The sequence below is a fragment of the Ovis aries genome, chromosome 23 (assembly GCF_016772045.2).
Source record: "Ovis aries strain OAR_USU_Benz2616 breed Rambouillet chromosome 23, ARS-UI_Ramb_v3.0, whole genome shotgun sequence".
Lineage (NCBI taxonomy): Eukaryota > Metazoa > Chordata > Mammalia > Artiodactyla > Bovidae > Ovis > Ovis aries.
The window spans coordinates 48716543-48740252 of record NC_056076.1 but is presented as its reverse complement, the minus strand read 5'-3'; the positions used below and the strand labels follow the sequence as shown (position 1 = coordinate 48740252).

The following is a 23710-nucleotide window of genomic DNA, read 5'->3' as shown; positions in this document are numbered from 1 at the left end:
CTCAGATAGTAAAGAATCTATCTACTAATGTAGGAGACCCAGGTTTGATCCCTGGGTTGGAAAGATCTTCTGAAGAAAGGAATGGCAACCCACTCCAGTATTCTTGCCTGGAGAATCCCATAGGCAGAGGAGCCTGGCAGGCTCTAGTCCACAGAGTCGCAAAGAGTCAGACAAGGCAGAAGCGAACTAGCACACGTACACGCACACTCGTATCCTCCCTCCCTTCCTTCAGCCTCTACCGGGTTTTCCGTGTGTCTCAAGCTCTCAGCACGAGGTGACTCTCAACTCTGGGTCATCACTGAAGGCTCGCGTGAAAATGCAAAGTGATCCGCCCTGGGTTAAGGCTGGACTGATTCCTGACACTCCAGTTCATAAGATGAAATGCAAGAGCGGTGCATGCGGGTACACAAGGAGCAGCTGGAGAGTGGTAGGAGGTGGGCGAGAGAGAGGGTTTTCCCCAACTGTGTGCAGAGTTTTAAGCACCACAGTGAAAATACGGACCTAGAACTTCGGCCAGGAAAGGGTGCCTGAGACAGAACCTGGACGGTGAATTGGACGGCTCCCCGGGAAGGAGCTGGCCCCCCTGGGTCCCACTTAGAGAGGTCCTAATGATTACCTCCCTCACCCCATACTCCTGACCGAGTGTGTGCCAACCTTCTGGATCATCAAGGCGAAGTCAGAAGCCTGCCCTCTGCCCTGTGCCACCCCACTCCCTGCCCAGCCTGTCTGAGCCACGGCTGCGGCCCACGGTTCAGAGGCACCAGGTTGCCTGCTCAGGGTGACCATCTGCTCTCTGACGCAAGGAGCCAGTCTGCTGCGGCCGCTCAGGACGCCGGGCCAAACATGCACACAGCCCCATAGTTTTTTTTTTTTCCCTTTTTCCTAAAAACATTTCTCATCCTTGGGTCGACACATGTCTTTCCCAAGTTCAGTGTCAACTTCAACAAACAGAAAGCCTAAAACGGGATCCTTTGTCCACAGAATCCTCTCCTTAAGCTGAAAAGAGGCATCTGAAGACAACTGGAGGGCAGAATATGCCCAAGGGAGAGGTGAGCGATGGCTAAAGCTGGCTCAGGTGGCCACTGGGAGAGGTGACTCGGGAGACAGGCTTGGCCTCCCGCCACCAGCGAGCGTCCTGCACACTACCCCCCATGCCCGCCCCATCCCTGAATCCCTCAGCGGCTGCACCTGCACACCAGGTGGGCGAAGGACTTCAGGTGTGGCAGGGAGAGCTCTTTCAGTCCATGCTGGGTGGGGCCTGACGCATGCCAGCAACTGGTGGGGAAGGTCAGGGAAAAGGATCAAGGCAGGATGAAAAACAGCTTGAATAGTGACAAGTGGGTGCCACGTGCAAAGGGGCCAGCAAGGCGGGTGAGGAAGGGCCCAGGTGGAGGGAGCCGCTGGGGGCAGACTGGGGAAGCTTCGGGGAACTGAGAGCAGATTGAGGTCAGAAAATGCAGTGAGGGGATGGATCTTTAGGAGGAGGCAAGAAAGGGGTGGTGGGAGGCGGCCAGGCCTGTCTTGCGGGGAAGGGGGAGTTAGGGGTGGGGGTGGTCAGGTATGGCTGGTGCTGGGGTGGGGGTGGGGAACGGAAGGTCTGCTTGGCTGCGGTTCAAGAATTCCTCTAGAATAACTCCTCCGCAAACCCTGCAATGTTAGTGTGCTCGTGACTGAAAGTTTTCAGCTCCCCATAAGGCACTGGTGAGTCCACCTGTCCACCTCCAAGCTGGAGCTACAGAACTCGCCACGGATGTGAGCTTGTCTGCTCCTGGTGCCTGGGCTGCGTGTCCAGGCCAAGTTAGAAAGAACTGGCAGCTCCATCAGTTCTGCATTCTGAAGGGCACCAAGATGCCTGCAGGTGCTGGGAGAGCTGGCGACAATGACACAAGCTGCCACCTCAGTGATGGCGACTGGGCATGCCAGGGACACCTTGGTCCTAATCTCCCTCCCGGGGGAGCTCAGCACAGCATCTCCTCCGGGGACCCACAGGGCTGTCTTCTAGAGTTATTTTAATTCCGTTCGCTGATGTCTTGCCTAATTGAACCCCTGCATCACTTCTGGAAACCAGGACCTCCCAAAAATACTCCAAACCATAATAGAGGCCACCTTGGCTTCCCCCAAAAACACACGCATTGGAATAAATGGCTAAAATTAAATTACTGGGAAGACTCAGAAATAACTCTTGGAGCTCAGGGTAAATGCTGACCCAGGCAGGAAGGCTCCTTGGTATTTTTAAAACCTGTGCTCCCATCCCTGCTGGGAGCCTTGGGGAGTGAAGGGCACCCTCTTGGCCTGGCCTGTCCTCCTGGGACTGGGGCAGGGGGCTTGTGGAAATAGGAAGCTCTCCCCCTATCCCAGAGTGCCCTCCCCTGAGAACTGCTCACTGTTCTGGAACTCACAGCACCCTTCCTCCAGCCTCTCAGCAGGTGGGGCGCCCGCAACCTGGGACATCTCTGGGCTATTACAGGAACTTCCTAAATCGGTCCACGTATGAATCATCTGGACCAGGGGAGGGAGCTATAGGCATGACTAACCTGGGGCAGGGCACAGAGGGCAGAGGGCAGAGGGCGGGCAACCTTGCCTGGTGGGTCTTGGCTGAAATCTCACCATTTGTTCATTTCTTTGAATGATGTTCAAGACCCCCATTCCTCAGGCCTTTTGAAGACAGTGGCCTCCAAGCTGCCTTTACTGCCCCGACACAGAGTTAATCAGGGGCTTAGTCAGGGGGTGGATGTTGGAGGTGGTAAGGGATCCAGGGGAGAGAATTCTCCAGCAGATAACTGGTTAGGGGTCCAGCCTCTGAGCCAGGCTGCTTGAGTTTGCAGCCAGGCTCAGCAACTTCCCCGCTCTCTCTCTGGGGGAGTTACTCCCCTTCTCTGTGCAAGTTACTTTCCTCATCTATAAAATGGAAATAAAACCAGTTATCTCCTTCCTAGGGTTGTTGGTAAGATTATACAGCAGATATTTGCAAAGGGTTCAGCACGTCCCGAACACCGTGCCTGTTAAATCACTGAGCAACTTCCGGGCAGGACTCAGGGTGAGCCAGGCTTGCCTGAATTAAGGGGCTGCAGACCCCACTCCAGGGGTAAGATGGTCCCAGGAAGTGTTCCATCTCGGGTAGCTGGAATGCTGGGACTATGGAGGCTCAACCAGGCACGGCTGGCTGCCCAGAGTACAGACCTAGACCAAATTTGGTCCCCAAAAATGTACACAGGAGCAGCAGACATGCTGGAATTCCAGATTTCTGGAATTTTCTGGAGAGGGTGAATGTGCTGGGTTAAAGATAAAAGGGAAGCGAGTTATTTGTACTGAAAGCCCCAACTGGCCTCTAGAGTGTCTTTCCAGCCCACAGCGAAGGAATGGAATATTCCTGGGAAGTGTTCTTTGTCATCTTTAACCCTGGACTCTCCCCAATACATTTGAAAGTTTTAGCTCCAAAAGTGTTTAAGAGAAGTGCCTTGGGCCGCACAAAGATGAAAACCTAGACTCCACAACTGCTGGCCTGATTTTCTTTCCTTCCCTTCACATGGTCCAGGATGGAGGGGTCCCAGGAGCAAATGTCAGGAAGGAGGGGACTCATGCCTCGGTACTTGGAGCCGGCATGGGGCTGGGGTCTCTCGTGTACCCCTCATCACACCTCATCTACCGGCGTTCTTGCAGGCTACAGTGAGTGTCTTTGGGGGCAAGAAGAAAAACGAGCTTGGCGAGGGTCCTTATTGCCTCAGATCCCCTGGCTGGAGAGGGATGAACAGGTCTAGAAGCCAAGTGAGCCGAACCAAGGCCCTCATACCCACCACGCCGGCTGCCCTGGGTGAAGGCTATGCAGACTTGGCGCCAGACGCCCGGGCACTTGGGGTGGAAGGAGTTGCGTGTGTCCCTCCATGCTAGCAAGGGAGAGAGGGCTGGGGTTAACATTTGTGAACCAACCCCAAATGTCCAGCATTTCAAAAATAGGGAGACAGAGACCTCTAAGGAGCTGTAATTAAACCAACTCAGGTGGCTGGTTCCTGGTGTCCATTCTATGCTCTGTCCCGGGCATTTATCTCTAGATGGCCACTGTCCTTGTCAGCATCCCTTCTGCTCTCTAAGCCTCTAGGCACATACCCTTGCCTCCTCTTCATCAGCCTCCTTGCCCCCAGGTCTCCCTTTTTTGTCCTCTAGGGTTTAAGGGGTCTGGATGAATCCTAATAGCTGGAAAAAGGAGCACAGAACGAACAAGAAGGAGCAGTGCTCAGCTCCCCAGCAGTGGGCCCAGACCGGAGGGAGCAAGCCTGGTACCGGGAGCTCTGCCAAAATGCATGACATGGCCATACGCGGACCTGGGTCCTGGGCCCAGGGACTCGCTGGTCCTTCCCGAGGAGAAGGAACCCAGGGACTGGCTTATTCTCCTACAAAGTGTGATGCTGAGGGCAGGCTCTGGGCAGAGCACGCGCCAGGAAAGAGGGACAGGAAAGGGCGAGTTGTGAGCCAGCCCTCGGGGCCCTCCTGGCAGCCTGGGAGAGGCCGCCATCGTGCAAAGGATGATCATCTGGCCGTCGTGGTTTATACAAAAGCCTGGGTCTTCTCTCGGTGTAAACCAGGCCCCCATGTCAATCAAACACAGACCTGGACATCTGGCTTCATGAAATGAGCTGCTCTTCTTTCTAAGAGAGCTTGGGGGTGGGCGTGGGGGAGGAGGAGAAGGAGCCTAAAAATAATTCCTATCTGACTCATTTTGCTTAGAATCTGACAGGGCTGCCTGCCAGGTGGGGGTTTGCCTGTCCCATTTTCTTATCTATCTTTAGCAGGGACTTAATGAGGGCAATTTCCTCGCTGCGATATAAAGACAAACTGCGGGCAATGGGAGTGTAATCCGTCTCGCTGTCCCCTGGGCTCCCGGTGACAGGATGACAATGATGGTCACTTCAGGGCTCAGCCGTCTGGAGGGCTTGGGGGACAGTGTCAGCCCAGGATGGGCAAATGAAGCAGTGGCGGCTCAGCGAGACCCAAGCCAGGTGACAGTCTCGGAGGGAGTGCTTCCCACTCCCTGCCCTCCCCCCCTCTCTGCTACCACCCCACAGACGGGACAAACTACTCAGCCTCAAACCCCATCACTCACAACACAGTCCTTTACCTTTAGCATCTCTCCATGCCTTTTTTTTTTTTTTTTTTTGATGTGGACCATTTTAACAGTCTATTGAATCTGTGACAGCATTGCTCCTGTTTTTGATTTCCTGGCCACAAGGCAGCGGGCATCCTAGCTCACCAACCGGGCATTGAACCCGCAACCCCTGCCTTGAAAGGTGAAGTGGTAACCACTAGACCAGCAGGGAAGTCCCTCTCCCACTGTTTTAAAGGGCTAGCACCGTCCATTTTCATCACTCATGGTAGTTAACGCTCTGTACAACTGGGTAACTAAAGTGCGCACACCAAACTAGCGGCTACTGAGCCACTGCTCCCAGGAGAAAGACAAGGTTAGGTTCCTGCGAGCCTCCGGTCACAATGTTTTTTTTCCAACAGATCAATATATAGCCCCGTGTTATGTGTGTTTTGGTTTAAAGACACCTTATTTACTATATATCGTCGATTCACTAACACTGAGCTCACCGCCTACAGCACTATAGCTGTGGCCAGAAGGAAGCTCGTCCGACAAACGTACTTTCTTCAAAAGGCGCACAACGGCCTCCCGGCTCTGAGACACGAGACAGCACCGCAGCGCTACGCTCAGGCACCATTTTAAACAGCAAATCCGCCAACCAAAGCACATCAGCGTGGAAGACAGAGCCCTCAGTGGGTCTCGGAAAAGACACTTGTTTACAATGGGAGAGCTGGAGCAAGAAGGCAGAGGTCTCCAGGTTCAGCCTCAGCTGGGAACGCGCAGGTCAGGTGACTTGAGTGTTTTACCACTCTGGGCTCTGGGCGTGTCCATGAATGACTGTGAAAGCACTGTATTGACTCAATCACACATGAGGAACTTTTAACAAGGAGGCCAATTAGCAAATATAGAATTTTCAAGTAATGAGGACCGACTGAACCTCCCAAGTGAGTGAAGTCGCTCAGTCATGTCTGACTCTTTGCAACCCCGTGGACTGTAGCCCACCAGGCTCCTCTGTCCATGGGATTCTCCAGGCAAGAATACTGGAGTGGGTTGCCGTTTTCTTCTCCAGGAGATCTTCCTGACCCAGGGATTGAACCCGGGTGTTCCACATGGTAGGCAGATGCTTTACCACCTGGGCTACCTTAATGAGCCCTGTGAATGAGCTGATGGATGGATTCAGGACCCTGAACTGAATGGATTTCTGATCAGTTCCTGATGGGCAAGAGCTGGGGCTCAGTCATCTTCATAGATGAAGGAGTCCGCATCTGCAGGAGAGAGGTGAGGGGCTAAAGGGAAAGGTAAGTACCAGAAAACAACTGCGATTTAGGGTTTTAAAGGCAGTGCTGGCATCCCTCAGAGTCTCTGCTGGGAGCCCAAGTGTGAAGAGGAGGAGGGTGGCGTGGGTTCCAGAAGGGAACAGGGAATCTCCCATAACCAGTGAGGGCATCACAGGGTAGGGAAGAGCCGTCAGAGTGTGTCAAGCAGTGGGCTTAACAAGCACTAATGACATTTCTAAAATTAAACTTTTGCATTTAGAGTGAAAGGAGGAGGCAAGCATGAGGCTGCTGATGGGGAGGATGATGTAAGATTAAGGGGGTTGCTAAGAGAAAGGTTTGCCTTCTGTCAGAGAACACGTGCTGGATCAGGGAAGGCAGATCCAGCTAGAGCATCCTCACTAAGATGCTGAGGGCCTCGGAGGAAATCGTGGGAGAGAGAGACAGGTACCCTGAATGTTCATCCTCTTGCCCAAGGGAGGGAGCTATATGGTCCAGAAAAAGGGAGCTCTCCATGTGAGGTCATAAAGAGCCCTTGACTACATGTCAGGACATGTCATGAACAAAGCATTAGGGTCTGCAGCTAGACGTACAGAGTTCCAGTTTTAAAAATCAGAAAAACATAGATACCATCTCTCCCAAAGAGATTCCCAAAGAGATGATCCAGAAGAAAAGGTGTAATCATTAATAGCTAGCACAGAGTCCCGTAGAACAAGTCAGGGCCAAGCCAAATCTACGTCCTTTTTTGAAAGGGATAGTACTCTGATAGTCTGATTTCCCTGGTGGCTCAGATGGTAAAGAATCTGCCTGCAATGCAGAAGACCCATGTTCAAACCCTGGGTCAGGAAGATCCCCTGGAGAAGGGAATGGCAACCCACTCCTGTATTCTTGCCTGGAGAATTTCATGGACAGAGGAGCCTGGAGAGCTATAGTCCATGGGGTTGCAGAGTTGGACACGACTGAGTGACTAACACACACACACACTACTCTGATACACTACAAACACCAAGATTCAGCGAGGGTTTACAGAGGCTTTCCCCATCACTCCATCCCGGGACCTCCCTTACCCGTTAAAAAACTTTTAAAAAGTTGAGATATAATTCACATACCACAGAATCCCCCCTTTGGAATACATAATCCAGGATTTTTAGGATCTTCCCCAAGTTGCATACCCATCACCATCAATTCCAGATGCCCTGTTCATTTTAATCAGTGACCTAGATGATGTCACAGAGAGCCTGCAAAATCACATCTGATGGCTGATACGAATGCCATCCCTGGGGGAAACAGCCTGGCCCCCAGGGAGGGTCTGGGCACGTGGTGGCAGAGGAAGGTGACGGATGAGACTGAAACTGATTGTTGGAGGACCCCACACCACAGTCACAGTCAGTCACAGGACAGAGGCATCAAGAGGGGCTAGGGTCTCTGCTCACCCTGTTGCACCATCTGGGGACCCGGGAGAGGTGGAGTCTGACAGGGAACAGCTTCCCTCCCACTTCCCATCCAGCAGATCATCTGATACCAGCTTGGGATGACTGTGGCGTTCTTTCCTTCTTTTCAAATCCGCTTTGCATGTGGAATAAATGAACCGTTCTGAGACCTCACTTAATGAAACAAATTAATTTGGAGAAAGGCTCTCCTGTCTCCCTGGCCGCACGGGCATCGCGCTAGGGACCGCTAACGCCTCCATTAGCTGCCCTGCTCTCACTGCTACGAGGCCGGCTCTGGCGCCTGGGGGGACTGAGGCTTCTGATAGTCTGGGCTGGGCCCTGTCCGAAGCCAGGAGCTCTTTTCCTTCTCAATTGTGGGTAGAGGATGCTATGGGCTCCACCCCGCCTGGGTCTGTTTCTAGGGAGCTTTGTGAGGGTGGCTTCCGGGGCGGTGGGAACCCCTGCTCCTACACCTGTTTCACTAAGGCCTTCACAGTCCCCTCAGCTTAATGGCCTCCCATCTCCCTTTCAAGTTCTCCTTGTGACTGAAGGCTAGTTCAATACCCACCTCCTCCAGGAAGCATCCTGTAATTACCCCCGCTGGCCCCTTTCTTGAAACCTCCTCGAGGAATATGAGCATGCCACACAGTCATGGGCCACGTGCTGGCGGCTTCAGGGGCCCGCTGTGCAAGCTCTGTCTCAGGCCTTTGAGAGCAGGGGTTACAGCCGGGCTCTTGTCTGGTTCCTCCCAGGCAAAGACTGGAGCCTGAAGCGCTGCTCCATCAATCCCAGCTGGAGAGTTCAAAGGTGCTTCCCCGTGGTGCTGGCTGTGATGTGTGCACAGGGCCGGTTCAAGATCAATGCACGTACCCTGGGATGCTGGACATGCCGTGATAGACAGTCCTCAGCGGTCGGCCCTACAAAAACTGGGGCGGAGAGCCGCCGGTTCAAGGTCAAGGCCGTCCCCATCCGATGACTAGAGCAGACACAGGGATACAAAGACCTGCCTGTTTTCTTCATCTGGGGACAACTCTACAGAGTGTCACCCCAATTTCAGGACTCCTCATAGAATCAGAACTCCCCACCCAGACGGCACTGCAGCTCACCATCCCCTCTTGCCCAATCCACTCCCCTTCCTTCCGGACCATAAGGGTACTCCTGAGTCAGCATCCCGCCAGCTCATCTTCATCCCGGACCCTGCTTCCCCGGGGAACGCAGGCCATGACCTTCATCCTTGGCCTCCGATGCTCATTTCTTCAGGAGTGGGGGTGGGAGTTGGGTGGAGGGGGGATCAAGGAAACCCCCCTGGAGGTGAGACCTCACTCAAGGTCAACACCAGCAGCAGGTCAGCGGCACAGCCAGAACTCGGCCCTCCAGTGTTTGCCCCCTGCCCTGCCACCCTGTAGCCTGAGGGCAGGGAGCTCCCCAGGACACAAGCCCCCACGGCCCACCGCTTCCATCAGCGGGTGTCCGACCCCGGTCGAGGCATAGCACCTGGAGGCAGGCTGCTCTTTCAGGGATGCACGAAACAGCCACTTAGCACATTTGCATCGTGAGACGCATAATTCTGTCTGAAATGGGCAAACATCTTTAACTCGGTCCCCAAAATAAACAAGCGGTTACCACTTGCCCGTGTTTTGAGAACATTTTTAAAGGAGAAAACCTTTGAACCATTCACGAGCTTAACCTTTTCCTTCTGCAAAATGAGGAAAAGACGCCCACGACTCAGTTTCAGACACTGAGGCCCTCGGAGCCGCGCACAGAACGTGGGCGCAGAGTCTGCAGATGGCTGCTCCTGGGGGCCCCCTTCCCTGCCCCCCCAACAGTGGGGGCAGAGCTCTCAAAGTTGATTCCGAGAAGAGAAACAACGGATCCCGGATGCCCCGCCCCTGGAGGGGATGCAAGGAAACCTCCCTGGGCTCACAAGCAAACCTGGCACCGTGGGGATTTGGGACAGCCCCTCTTGCTCCCCTGCCCCTCCCCCAGCTTGGCAGACATCTGCCGTCCACTTCCACCTTAAGGTGTTTTCTGAGCACCTCGGATCCCCCTCTGATCTGAAGAGTGGGCTGGCGCTAAGACCTTACAGGATGAGCTTGGTTAAGCTTCCCAGTTAGTGGACCCATTTTAATGAGGAAAGAGATAAAGTTTTCAAGGTATAAAGTAATCTGCCAAAATCTCGGAGGTCGCGAGCAGAAGAGGTGGCATTCACGTCCCACATCTAATTCCAGGGCATGTGCCTCAGACTTGAACAACCGGAGGATTAAAGCAGTCAGGGCCCGCTCCAGACCTCAAGGAGCCGGGAACTCGGATACGATCTAGACTTTCGTCAGGGTTAGGGCCCTAGGGCCTAGTTTAGAAATTCCTGTTTCAGGCTTCGAGGTGAAACACAGAGCCTCCAGGATCCACAATCCGCCTGGCTGCCGGGTGATTGCAGCTCTCAGACAACAAGCCCAGCTACTCTGCAGTCAGATGGGAGCCCACAGAGTCCCCCGCAGAGCCTCAGAGGCAGAGGGGATGGAGCCGACCACCTCCCTTCATGTGACGCTGCAGCCGCCACCACCCCACCCCAGTTCTGCCTCCACCAGCTCCCTGCTCTTGGCCTTTTCTAGATCACAGGCCCACTGGAGGCTGTGGAGTCCAAAGGGCTGAGAACTGCAGCCAGCACAGGTGAGTTCAGCTCGGCCGCTTCCTAGCTAAACAACCTTGGCTAGTGTCCCTGGCCTCAGTTATTCCATCTGTTAAAAGGGGAAAACAGCACCTTCTCTCCCTTGCAACAAAAGGGGAGAGATCAGAGGCCTGACACAGGCAGATGCTGGCTGTGCCTTCGGCCACCAAACCTGATTCCGGTCACCTCCCGCTCTGCCACCCAAGGAACACAAGCCTCTCTCGGTCGTGGCCTTCCCATGACCAGGAGGGTTAACCTACAAAAGTGCTAACCATCAAGGTCAAGTATACAGGTTTGGGGCACAGCAAGGCCTCGACTGTCCATCAACAACTGGAAGGTTAGGGTTGACCAGACAATATTCTGCAGCCGTCCCTCAAACGTCAGAATCATGTACTCCACCAAGAAGGGATAGGAAGGCCCCTGGTGCTGGCTGCCTGCTTTCGGACAGTGAGGTCCTGAAACTGTCTGGCTGCCTGCCCTTCTCCTGAAAGTCCCCACCGCCTGGGGAGGCCGTGGTGGCCAAGCGTTGTCCTGCATCATATTCCAGATTGCGAATACAGGTGGGGCCCCGCCTGGCGCACAGCATGGGCTCTGCGCGCGTCTGCCGCCCTGAATGGCAGAGTCTGAGCCCCTGATGGTTGGGATGTTTGCTCCTTGAGCCCATCTGTGGTCCAGAGGAACACTCTCTCCTTTCACTCCAGCTGATTTCCTCCAGTTCAGAGCCCGAGAGAGGTGGGGCGGCTGCTCCTCAGTGCTCGGTATAAATCTTTCAAGAGTTTACTGGCACAAACGTTCTTTCCCTACAGCCTCCTCTCCCCTGGCCCCGGCCGGGGAGCCTCTCCTCACAGGACATACTTTCCATCCCTTTAATCATCTTTATTGCCTTGCTTTGGACCCTGTCCCGGGTCCACATCCTTTGCGAGGTGTGCTGACCTCACCGGGCATTTGTTAACGCGCGCGGCTCAGCGGAAGGCTGGCTTCCCGCTGCCTGTACGTCAGGCTCCCCTTCCTACGTTCCTGGGCCACACTGCTGCTTTCTGGAGGCCTGCACTGTCCAGGGGCTGAGAGGGGTGACCTGGCCCCGGAGCAGAGGTGTGGCTGACGTGGACGTGCACAGCGGCCTGCCCCTGCCTGGGCCCAGGGGGTGACTTCTCCTACGGAAGCTCGGGGAGTCCCTGAAGCTCCACACATGTTCTGGGGATCGGGGGCAGGGGAGGAGTGACACGGAGCCTCTGCCCTTCCTGACACCTCCTCAGTCCCCATGTGAACCCCACTTCTCCTTTAGGGGGTGCTCCCTACCGCTTCCCTCTGAAGGGAACCCAGAAACCAGGAATCAGCTGCACCGCGAAAAGGAAGCACACAGAGAACAAGGACTGCACCCTGGTCAGGCCAGGAGCAGGCTGGGGCCAGTCTCCCTGCCCCACCTTCCCCTCTGATGCCACTGCACGAAGCGCCCGGCGGGTCTGGGTTCTAAGCCCGGACTGCCTGCCTCCCAGCTGGCTGAACACTCACCGTCCTCTGGGAATGTTTCCATTCCACTAAATCCACCAGCTGATGACATTCCTGGGGACTGGATCTCCATCCACCCCGAATTGTGGCCACCATCCAGCACCCGTTGTTCAAGGCCCTTTGTGTGTGTGTGTGTGTGTGTGTGGTGTGTGTGTGGTGTGTGTGTGTGTATGTGTGTGTTTGTGGTGTGTGTATGTGTGTGTGCATGTGTGTGTATGTGGTTGTGTGTGTGTGGTGTGTGTATGTGGTGTGTGTGTATATGTGTGTGTATGTGGTGGGTGTGTGGTGTGTGTGTATGTGTGTATGTGGTGTGTGTGTGGTGTGTGTGTGTATGTGTGTGTTTGTGGTGTGTGTATGTGTGTGTGCATGTGTGTGTATGTGGTTGTATGTGTGTGGTGTGTATGTGGTGTGTGTGTGTATATGTGTGTGTATGTGGTGTGTGTGTGGTGTGTGTGTATGTGGTGTGTGTGTATGTGTGTGTGGTGTGTGTGTATGTGCATGTGTGTGTATGTGGTTGTGTGTGTGTATATGTGTGTGTATGTGGTGGGTGTGTGGTGTGTGTGTATGTGGTGTGTGTGGTGTGTGTATGTGTGTGTTTGTGTTGTGTGTATGTGTGTGTGCATGTGTGTGTATGTGGTTGTATGTGTGTGGTGTGTATCTGGTGTGTGTGTATATGTGTGTGTATGTGGTGTGTGTGTGGTGTGTGTGTGTATGTGGTGTGTGTGTATGTGTGTGTATGTGCTGTGTGTGTATATATGTGTGTGTATGTGGTGTGTGTGTATGTGGTGTGTGTGTGTATGTGTGTATGTGGTGTGTGTGGTGTGTGTGTGTGGTGTGTGTGTGTATGTATGTGTGTGGTGTGTGTGTGTTTGTGGTGTGTGTGTATATGTGGTGTGTGTGTGTGTGTGTATGTGCTGTGTGTGTGTGGTGTGTGTGTGCATGTATGTGGGGTGTGTGTGTATGTGGTGTGTGTGTGTGGTGTGTGTGTGGTGTATGTGTGTGTGGTGTGTGTGTGTGGTGTGTATGTGGTGTGTGTGGTGTGTGTGTATGTGTGTGTATGTGCTGTGTGTATGTGGTGTGTATGTGTGTGTATGTGCTGTGTGTGTATATGTGTGTGTATGTGGTGTGTGTGTATGTGGTGTGTGTGGTGTGTGTGGTGTGTGTGTGTGTGGTGTGTGTGTATGTATGTGTGTGGGGTGTGTGTGTTTGTGGTATGTGTGTGTATGTGCTGTGTGTGTGTGGTGTGTGTGCATGTATGTGGTGTGTGTGTGTGTGTGGGGTGTGTGTGTATGTGGTGTGTATGTGTGTGTATGTGGTGTGTGTGTGTGGTGTGTGTGTGGTGTGTGTGTGGTGTGTGTGTATGTGTGTGTATGTGCTGTGTGTGTATATATGTGTGTGTATGTGGTGTGTGTGTATGTGGTGTGTGTGGTGTGTGTATGTGTGTATGTGGTGTGTGTGGTGTGTGTGTGTGGTGTGTGTGTGTATGTATGTGTGTGGGGTGTGTGTGTTTGTGGTGTGTGTGTATATGTGGTGTGTGTGTGTGTGTATGTGCTGTGTGTGTGTGGTGTGTGTGCATGTATGTGGTGTGTGTGTGTGGGGGTGTGTGTGTATGTGGTGTGTATGTGTGTGTATGTGGTGTGTGTGTGTGGTGTGTGTGTGGTGTATGTGTGTGTGGTGTGTGTGTGTGTGGTGTGTATGTGGTGTGTGTGGTGTGTGTGTATGTGTGTGTATGTGCTGTGTGTGTATATGTGGTGTGTATGTGTGTGTATGTGCTGTGTGTGTGTATATGTGTGTGTATGTGGTGTGTGTGTATGTGGTGTGTGTGGTGTGTGGGGTGTGTGTGTTTGTGGTGTGTGTGTGTATATGTGGTGTGTGTGTGTGTATGTGCTGTGTGTGTGTGGTGTGTGTGCATGTATGTGGTGTGTGTGTGTGTGTGGGGTGTGTGTGTATGTGGTGTGTATGTGTGTGTATGTGGTGTGTGTGTGTGGTGTGTGTGTGGTGCATGTGTGTGTGGTGCGTGTGTGTGGTGTGTGTGTGGTGTGTATGTGGTGTGTGTGTGTGGTGTGTGTGTGTGTGGTGTGTATGTGGTGTGTGTGTGTGGTGTGTATGTGGTGTGTGTGGTGTGTGTGTGGTGTGTGTGTGGTGTGTGTGTGGTGCGTGTGTGTGTGGTGTGTATGTGGTGTGTGTATGTGGTGTGTATGTGGTGTGTGTGTGTGTGTGGGGTGTGTGTGTATGTGGTGTGTATGTGTGTGTGTGGTGTGTGTGTGTGGTGTGTGTGTGGTGTATGTGTGTGTGGTGCGTGTGTGTGTGGTGCATGTGTGTGTGGTGTGTGTGTGTGTGGTGTGTATGTGGTGTGTGTGTGTGGTGTGTATGTGGTGTGTGTGGTGTGTGTGTATGTGTGTGTATGTGGTGTGTGTGTGTGTGTGGGGGGTGTGTGTGTGTGGTGTGTATGTGTGTGTATGTGCTGTGTGTGTGTATATGTGTGTGTATGTGGTGTGTGTGTATGTGGTGTGTGTGGTGTGTGTGGTGTGTGTGTGTGTGGTGTGGTGTGTATGTGTGTGGGGTGTGTGTGTTTGTGGTGTGTGTGTATATGTGGTGTGTGTGTGTGTATGTGCTGTGTGTGTGTGGTGTGTGTGCATGTATGTGGTGTGTGTGTGTGTGTGGGGTGTGTGTGTATGTGGTGTGTATGTGTGTGTATGTGGTGTGTGTGTGTGTTTGCGGTGTAGTGTGTGGTGTGTGTGTGTGTGTGTGGTATGGTGTGTGTGTGTGTATGTGTGTGTGGTGTGTGTGTGTGTGTGGGTGTGTGTGTGTGGTGTGTATGTGTGTGTGTGTGGTGTGTGTGTGGTGTATGTGTGTGTGGTGCATGTGTGTGTGGTGTGTATGTGGTGTGTGTGTGTGTGTGTGGTGTGTGTGTGTGGTGTGTGTGTGGTGTATGTGTGTGTGGTGCGTGTGTGTGTGGTGTGTATGTGGTGTGTGTGGTGTGTGTGTGGTGTGTGTGTGGTGCATGTGTGTGTGGTGCGTGTGTGTGTGGTGTGTATGTGGTGTGTGTGGTGTGTGTGTATGTGTGTGTATGTGGTGTGTGTGTGTGTGTATGTGTGTGGGGTGTGTGTGTGTGTGTATAGGGCGAGGGGTTGGGGGGGGAATCAGGGACCTTGGGCAAACCTTGCCTCCAAGAAGCTGCACAAGAAGAGGTATTTTTAGTTCTCTGAGCAAGCAAGCTGGCTGGGCTGTTTCATGGCTCTCTGAGAACAGTCTCTGTTCAGTAAAGGTAAAACCATAAGCTACCGCCTTTATCTAAGAAGAAATCCCCTGTAGAGGAGAAACTCTTCAAGCAGAGCCTTCCCTGCTCCCTCCCTTCCTTTTTTCCCTCTTTATCTTCCTCCCTCCCTCATTTTCGTCCCGAAATCATTTACGCACGTTCAATACCCTGGCCCTGCTTTTGCACAAGTGGCCACATGAAAGAAATGCTCTGCAGCTGAACTTCTCCACTCGAAACACACTCTGAAGGTCTTTCCTTGTTGGAGAGCCTTTCAGGAAACAAAGTTTCAGCCTCCCAGACGCCCAGCCTCAGTTCTTTGCTCCTATCCAGAGCTACCCCAGGCGCTTTTCTTGGCCCCTTGCTGTCACCCAGCTGGCATCTCAGGGGAGATCCCAGTTTCTGCCTTAGTTTAGGACAGCACTCCCCTTGACACGTCCCAAGGCATTCGAGAGAAGCAGCGTGTACGACTGCTGATCCCAGCCAGGCCAGGGACGGGGCGGAGGAGAGACAGAGAGTCCTAGAACTGTGAGCTCCAGAGCCTCCTGGAGGCCGTGTGTCAAAACACATGCTGGCAGGTCAGAGTACCCCAAGGACTGCTACTGTGGCTGCCCAGTCGGTGCAAAGAGCTTTCCTCTTCCTCAACTGCAAAACCTGCCCTGGACTCCTGCAGGGATCCAATCCTGGGGCCACCCAAGAGAAGGGCGCCCCCCACTCACCCTGTAACCAACCCCACTGCAGCCACGTCACCTCTTATTGTATCGGCTAGTGACCAGGAAAAGCAAAATGCAGGCCAGGACCACAGCTACACAAGGGCCGAAGGCAAAGAAAACCCAAAGCTGGCAATCGAGTCTCCTACCTTCGGTCATTTCTCCTCCTCCGGAACAGCTTCTTCGTGTGCGCGATCTCTACCTCGTGGGGCATCGGGTGGTAGCCCTGTGTGGTTGGGGAAGGAAGAGGGGCGTCAGTAAATCTGAAAGACAGCAAAGAACTTCCGAGTCTGAACTAACCTACAACAACATCTATGACAACAAAACCAAATTGAGAGTTTGGAAAGGCTAGGCTCTGACCGCCACATCCAGATTGAAAAATGGAGAATATTCGAGTCCACGCATTTCCCACCAGGTGATGATGCCGGAATCATAGAACCAAAGAACAGTGGGGTCCCTAGACTTTGTCAAATCCAGCCATTCAAATGAGAACACTCAGGTCAGGAGAGACGGATGAGGGTGTGCAAGGTGTGGCAGAGAATTAGCAAGAGAATCAGACTGGAATCGATGGTGGACAAGCTAACCCTCCAACATCAGGCCTCCTAACACCAGGGGAATGTGACTATCTTCTATGAGCTGTGGAGAAGACCAAGGAGACACAGCCTCCTTGCAAACCCTGAGCCTCATGCAGATAGAATGTGCTAGGACCCAGTTTTCTCCTCATCCTAGTCCAGAAGGCCTCATGCATTTTTTTTTTAACCAAAGATCCTTGTTACTTATACTCCTGGGGTGTATTTAGGGGAAACATGCAAATAGCCAATGTCTTTTTAAATGTTAAATTGTGGAAAATGTTAAGGTTGGTCTTTTGCATATATTGTCATCATGATAACAACTACATATATATATGTTTACATCAAGGTTGGAGAGAAGTGTTAGTCTCTCAGCCATGTCTGACTCTTCTTGACCCCATGGACTGTAGCCCTCCAGGTGCCTCTGTCCGTGGGATTTTCCAAGCAAGAATACTAGAGTGGGTTGTCATTCTCTTCTCCTGGGCATCTTCCCAACCCAGGGATCGAACCTGGGTCTCCTGTGTAGCAGGTGGATTCTTTACCACCTGAGCCACCAATATATTTACATCGAGGCTGGAGAGAAACCCTTTCCTTACCATGCAGGGCTGATGGAGTAAAATGCCAAACAGCAGGCAGAATTATTTGCAGAGGGTGGGCTGAGAGCCAGCTCTCTTCTTATTGTTCCCCTCTCCCCAGGAAAGCGTGTTCTGATGGGATGCAGGAGAGCACTGCCTTCTATTATGGTCTGGCTGGGGCAGGGTGGGAGGGCTTGAGCGTACCTAAGGCTGGCGGTCTGCAGGGAGGCAGTGGCCTGGCTTGGACGCGGGACATCTGGGCACGGGTTGTGATGCAGAGTGCACAGCCTGAGCGTGGTCCCCATGCCGCCCACAGGGCCCTGGGTGTGCATGGGGTCAGACGGTGTGACAGGCCCAGTGTGCTGGAGAGGGCAAGAGTCCAGTGAGCCCCTAGTTGCACTTTATAGACAAGGAGACTGAGGCCCAGACCCTCGATGGGGACGGTGCATGCCACCCTCTCGATTCGGGCTCCACAGTGGAGGGTCCCGGTGGGCTGCCTTCTCTGGGCTTTGCCCCCGACCACAGGGCTGGACAGCCTTGGACGCTGGTAACCCCGTCAGCCTCGAGGTGCTTCCTGGGGCGGGAATGAGGGCGCTGGGGGGACAACAGGCTCAGGAGGACACAGGGACCCTGGCCTCTCAGACGCCGACCCTAAGACGCCTGTTGAGTCCAGGGAGGGAACGGCACACTTCAGATTTTATTTAACTTACATTATTTATATGTCGGTCCCTCCCTCACAGCCTGTCTCTTGCCTCCAACAATCGGCCGGCCCGAGAAGGCATGAATGAATTCCTGCTCGGGCAGCCACAATGGGCCCCTGCAACCCGAGGATGTGCTTTGTTTAATGGTTTTCTCAAAGGATATTATTTGCTTTCTTTAATACAAAACACAAACAAGGAAAAACACCAAGTCTTCCCCTCTCATTTCCCCTCTCCCACCCTGACCCAGCTCTGGGCTGGCCCCTTCCCTCCCTCCCAGCCTCAGGTCACCGCAGGAACACACTGGGCGGGCCCAGCGCAGACAATGGCAGGAAGCCGAGGCTCCCTCTCAAGCCGGAGGCCTGGACGGGGAACTGAGCCCTGGGGCTGGGCTGAGGGAGCTGTCCCGACACTTGGCCTTCCAGGAGCTCACAAGGGGCCGGCCTCCCCTGCCCAGGCCCCAGAGTCCTGGGCTCTGATCTGCATCCCTGCCTCCCCGCTCCCCATGGCTGTAGCAGAGGGGAGCTGTCCTGGTGACCCAGACTCATGGAGTTCCAACTCTCTGCCAGGACTCAGAGTAGCCCGGGGGGCAGGAAGGACCACTCAGGGCTTCTAACAAAGCTGCTCTGGCTTCTGTGTCCTTCCATTGCCTCCAAATCACTAATATGAATGTTCAGTTCAGTTATCGCTCAGTCGTGTCCGACTCTTTGCGACCCCACAGACTGCAGCACACCAGGCCTCCCTGTCCATCACCAACTCCCGGAGCGTGCTCAATCTCATGTCCATTGAGTTGGTGATACCATCCAACCATCTCATCCTCTGTCGCCCCCTTCTCCTCCTGCCTTCAAGCTTTCCCAGTGTCTATATAAAATGTCAGAGTAGTTAAAAGTCTGGGCTCTGGAGCCACACTTCCCCTTGACGGCTATGTGACTTTGAACAGGTGACCTAACCTCTATGTGCCTCAGTTTCCACATCTGTGAGATGGGGATGATAATAATAGCATCCGCCTCCTAGGGTTCCTCTGAGGGTTAACCGTGTTGATAAACATGTAAAGAACATAGAGCAGTGCCTGGCATGCAGCAAACCTCAGTAAGTATCGCTGGTGTTGTCACTCTGACCCTCTCTGCTCAGGGCTGAGCTGAGTGCACCAGGACAAGCAAGGCTGCTCTGCTTCCTGTTCTCAGGCCCCCAGTCCTGGCAGACAGAGTCCAGAGGAGGCAGTTTATGGGGAAGAGAGTGAAGAAAGCTCAGGTGAGGGAAGATGGAGGGAATTAGCAGAGAGTGTGGGGACCAGGCAGCATGCTAGGAAAGGGCGGAGGAATTCTGCCTGTGTTCTCTTTGGTCTAAAGCGGGTGGACCCCAGTGGGAGACCAGAAATCAGCTGAACAAAGTGACAGAGCCAAGCTTTGCACTCCTGAGGTCTTCCTTCCCCAGGAGCACCCCAAGGCCAGTGCTACAGAGGACTGGCCCCACCCACAAGGCCACCTGGGCCCCAGCCTACTGGCACCACGGTGAATAAATGAATGCCTGGGGCACCTGTGTAGAACTTTCAAACCGTCCTGCATAAAACGGGGTGCACTGTATTTATACAGGCTTCACTGGAGGACCTACTTCAATCAGCCCCGTTGTTCTTCAGATTCAGACTAGCAGGGGTACCACGTGACACACACAACCCAATAGGCTGCCCACTACCCCAAAACAAGGGCATCTGGGTGTCAAGAGAGGGAAACACGAGGCCAAAAGAGGAAGAACGAGGGAGACTGTGAGTTTAGCTAAGATCTGCCATCAGATTAGCCGCTGACCCAGGCTAGCCCAAGTTCTTCAAAGCCCCTAGTGAGAGATGAGGCTGGTATGTGTTCAAAGCAGCAGTATTCATAACAGCCAAAAACAGAAACAAATCAAATGTTCTTTAACTGATGGCTGCGTGAATATGTGGTGGCTCCATACAATGGAGTATTACACAGCCATGAAAAGGGAGGGGATTCTGATACAGGCTGCAGCATGGATGAATCTTGAGAACACCATGCTCAGGGAAAGAAGCTAATCACCAAAAATCCCCATATAGTTCAATTTCATTTTTATGAAATGTCCAGAATTGGCAAATGTGAAAACACAGCAAGTAAATGCGTGTCTGCCAGGGGCTGGGGAGAGGCAGACTGGGGAGTGGCTGCCAGTGGGCTCCAGGTTTCCTTGGGGGCAATGAAAACATTCTGGAATCTGGACAGTTGCATAACCTCACGAATATACTAAAAACCATTTATTCATATTATTTTGAAGGGTGAATTTTATGGCATGTGAATTATATCCTAATTTTTTAAAGGTGGAAAAAATTTTCTAGGTAGAGGGAATAGCAAGTGTTTAAAAAAGAAAGATCCAGCCACCGTGAAAAATGTTCCCCCACCCCATTCAATTACTTTCCAGGAAGCAGCTGCCCTAAAACACAGTTCCTACAAAAGTTCCTACAAAAGGGTGGTATGTGCAGGACAGGGCATCCAGTGACAGGAAGGACTAGTAAGGAACCTGGAGAGGAGCATGAACTGGTGCCCCCAGGCCTGGCCAGGGGACAACAGAGCTCTGGCCAGGGGACAACAGAGCTCTGGCTTAGACCAGAGATTTCTCCCTGCTCTTTAGATATTAGCAGAATGTACCCCTTGAGTGGAGAATGGGAAATTCATCAGGTCAGAATAACCATTTAAGAGTATATAGTAGCCTTTGTTCTATTTCTTTACTCAATAAATCCCTCTATCCCATGCTCCGAAAGAGCCCCAGGTGGACATCAGTCCAGGTATGAGCACCACCCCCACCCCGACCCCTGCAAATGAAGAAGAGCCCCACCAGCCTCTCGATCACCAGCTGGTGTGTGAGTTTGGTCAGCCAGTCAGGCGGGCCTCTGCAGCATCCCCCTGGACCCCCCGGCCCCCCTGCTCTCTTCCACCTCTCCACATAAGAACCCTTCTCCCTGAGCTCTGAGACCTGGCTGCAGCTCCCCTCTGTCTAACCTCTGACCACTTTCAATAACTAAGAGGGCCTGGGAGACAAGTAGATTCTATAAACCAAGCCTCTCTAGGGAGGGAGGGAAGACAATACTCCTGCATGCAGTTCTAGCAGAGGACACGTGTAACACACACACACACACACACACTCCCATCCCAGAGGTCAGCACTGGCCTAGGATGTGGCATTGTGGGCACCATGTTACTGCTCGGGTTGCAAAAACCCATTATGTAAAATCCGTCCATCCTGGGGCAGGCTGAGGCTAATACCACACAACCTGGGACAGCAGGTATTTCTGGGGGATTAAGGCAGGTGCAGCAGAGCTGCTGACCCTAGGCTGGGAATACAGGGGCCTCACGCTCAGATGGCAGCTATAAACAGGCATCTTGGGTCTGAGGGTTCGGGTTCAGGAGGGAGGGTCATGCAAGCATGCTGAGCAAGCCAACATGTGTGATGGGTGGCACTGAGACCAGCTGACTCTGTGATAAGAGTGATGTACCACCCAGCCATAGCTCCCCTCCCCCATGCCCCACACTCCCCACCTACCGACCCATCCACCCACCCATCCATCCACCCACCCATCCATCCACCCACCCATCCACCCACCCTACAAATATTGTTGCTTTAGACACTGCAGATACATTAGCGGAAAAGCAATGGGCAAAATGCTTGTTCTTACAGAGCACTCCTAATGAAAGGAGAGAAAGGACAAACACATAGATAATATGATCAATGATGGAAAATCCTACGGAGCAGAACCAGGCAGGATAAAGGGATGAGGGCCGCAGGGGTGGGGGTGGTCAGGGGAGACGCCTCTGTCACTTGCCGACTAGCCATCAGTCCATCCGTCCATCTGGCCATCGTTGGTTCTTCCTCACCCAAGCAGCTCTGAAGGCCAACCACGTGCCACGGGCATCAGAGGGGAAATAGCAGAACGAAGAGCCCCAGTTCCAACCCTGGGAGCTCGGGGAAGCGCAGACGCGCAGGCCGCCGCGTGCACGGATGTCTCTGGCAGCCAGGAGGGAGGAGCAGGCAGCTCTGCCTGGGGCAGGGGCAGGGAGGCCTTCACCCGGGGTGCTCCCTGAGCAGAGTGCTAATGGGTGGACAGGCGCATGATGGAAGAGAAGAAGGTATGTTAGGACCTCAGCCTGCAGGCCAGCAATACCCACAGCACAGGTGGGGTGTCTAGAACGAGCCGGCTCAGCAGGAGGGGGAGGCGGCACCTGGCGCTCCGCGGGCGGGGCGGGGGCTCCCAACCGAAGAGGTGCGCACGGTGCCACCCGGACTGTCTTCTTCACCCCTACAGCAGGCAGAATCAGGTGCCCCCGAAAGACCAGCTGGAGTCCCCATATTGTGAAAACAGGGTCTTCACAAATAGGATGGAGTTAGAATGAGGTCATTCTAAAGATTAGTGTGGGCCCTAAACCCAATGACCGGTGTCCTTACAAGAAGGAATTTAGAGACCGAGACACAGGCTATGTGAAAATGGGGGTAATGTTTGGAGGGGAGTAGCTTTGAGCCGAAAAAGGGGCGAGGATTGTTGGCAGCCACTCGAAGCCAGGAGAGGCAAGAGACGATTCTTTCCAGTGCCTTCCAGGAGGGGATGGGGGTGGGGTGGCCCTGCTAACACCCTGACTCCAGACTTCTAGTATCCAGAACTGTGAGGCTGCAAATGTGCGCTGCTTTCAAGCCACCCAGCTGATGGTACTGTGTTCCCGCAGCCCTAGGGAACAAATCCACCTGGCCCTCCTGGCCCAACCCTACACAGCCACCCGGGCAGGCGTCCACAGCTCGGGGCCTGCCCGACGGCCTCCTCTCCGGTGCGCTCAGCATCCCCAGGTTCTCCTCTGAGATCCTGTTTGACGCGGGAGGTCGCTGAGTCTATCCGATTCTTCCTGGTGAGCAAGCGCTACTGACCCCATGCGGTGCTATTCTGGAAACTTCATGGGCGCTTCCCGTGGTGGGATGCCAGGCTCCACGCACGACACTTTCAGTCTGGGTGAGGGGCAGTCTTCCAGCCCCCTATCAAACCAACAGCTCAGTCTGTTACCCAGGTCTCAGCCTTCACAATGATCCTGATCTCTGAAATGAGATGCAAAATTCCTACAGGACAGGCAGCATGTAACCTGGCTCTGGGACATGCTTCCTGGCCGGGCCCCACCCTCCAGGTTAGTTCACCTGGAGGGAGCAGGAGACAGGAGGGAAAAGGGGAGACACCTTGAGTGCAGGAGACCCGAGGCTGCAAGTTCCTTTGCTTCCTGGCCAGCTGGTGGTGCCCTGGACCCGGGTCCCCGGCTGGGCGGCTGCCAGATGAGCCCCCCAATCCTAAACCTCACCCCCCAGGTGAGTTCAAAGGGTGAGGACCCATCTGGCTCTTGGACCATGTGCACGAAGCCCTGCAAGGGTTCTGGGCTCAGGTAGGTATTAATTAAATATCTGTTGAAGAAGAGAAGGGAAGGAAAGTAGGTGGGAGCCTCATGCTGGTTGAGCCTCTACTGAGTAAGGTCTCTGGACGGAAATACCAAGAGGAGTCGTGGCGCAAACACAGCACCCCTCGCCACCTCTCGGGCCCTGAGGCAGGGCTCTGGGATGGTGTCTCACCCGGGGCTGAGATTCCAAAGTCAGCCAGGACAAGGGCCAGGCCCTGCACACCCACTTAACCCTTGCTGCACCCGCGGCCTCTGAGATGACCTGACCACGGCTCCATCGGCAGGCCTCCGTGCCCCGCCTCTCCAGGGGAGCTCGTCCTGCCCCTGCCCCTCTCTCCACGGGCTGGTGCCTGCGGGCCCTCGCTCACTGCTCTGCCTGCTTCCCCTTCAGTCTTGCGGGATGAGGTTTCGAAGGGCCACACAGAGCTCAGTCCCATGGCCGGAAGCTTCACAGAACTCTAGGCCCACTTCCTCCTCGAAGGAGATTTCCCTGATATTCCCGTGACCTGCGACCTCTGACCGCTA

At 53.8% G+C, this 23710-nt stretch overlaps 1 protein-coding gene across 7 annotated transcripts in view; it reads right to left on the bottom strand.

Moving 5' to 3' along the window:
* CTIF (cap binding complex dependent translation initiation factor) overlaps positions 1–23710 on the bottom strand; it is a 326137-nt gene that overhangs the window by 132784 nt on the left and 169643 nt on the right. For all 7 annotated transcript variants that reach the window (XM_060405512.1, XM_027960717.2, XM_015103729.3 and 4 more), the window contains one exon: positions 16071–16147. In XM_060405512.1, the coding sequence (XP_060261495.1) occupies positions 16071–16147 (77 nt within the window). The remainder of the gene's footprint in view (positions 1–16070; positions 16148–23710) is intronic.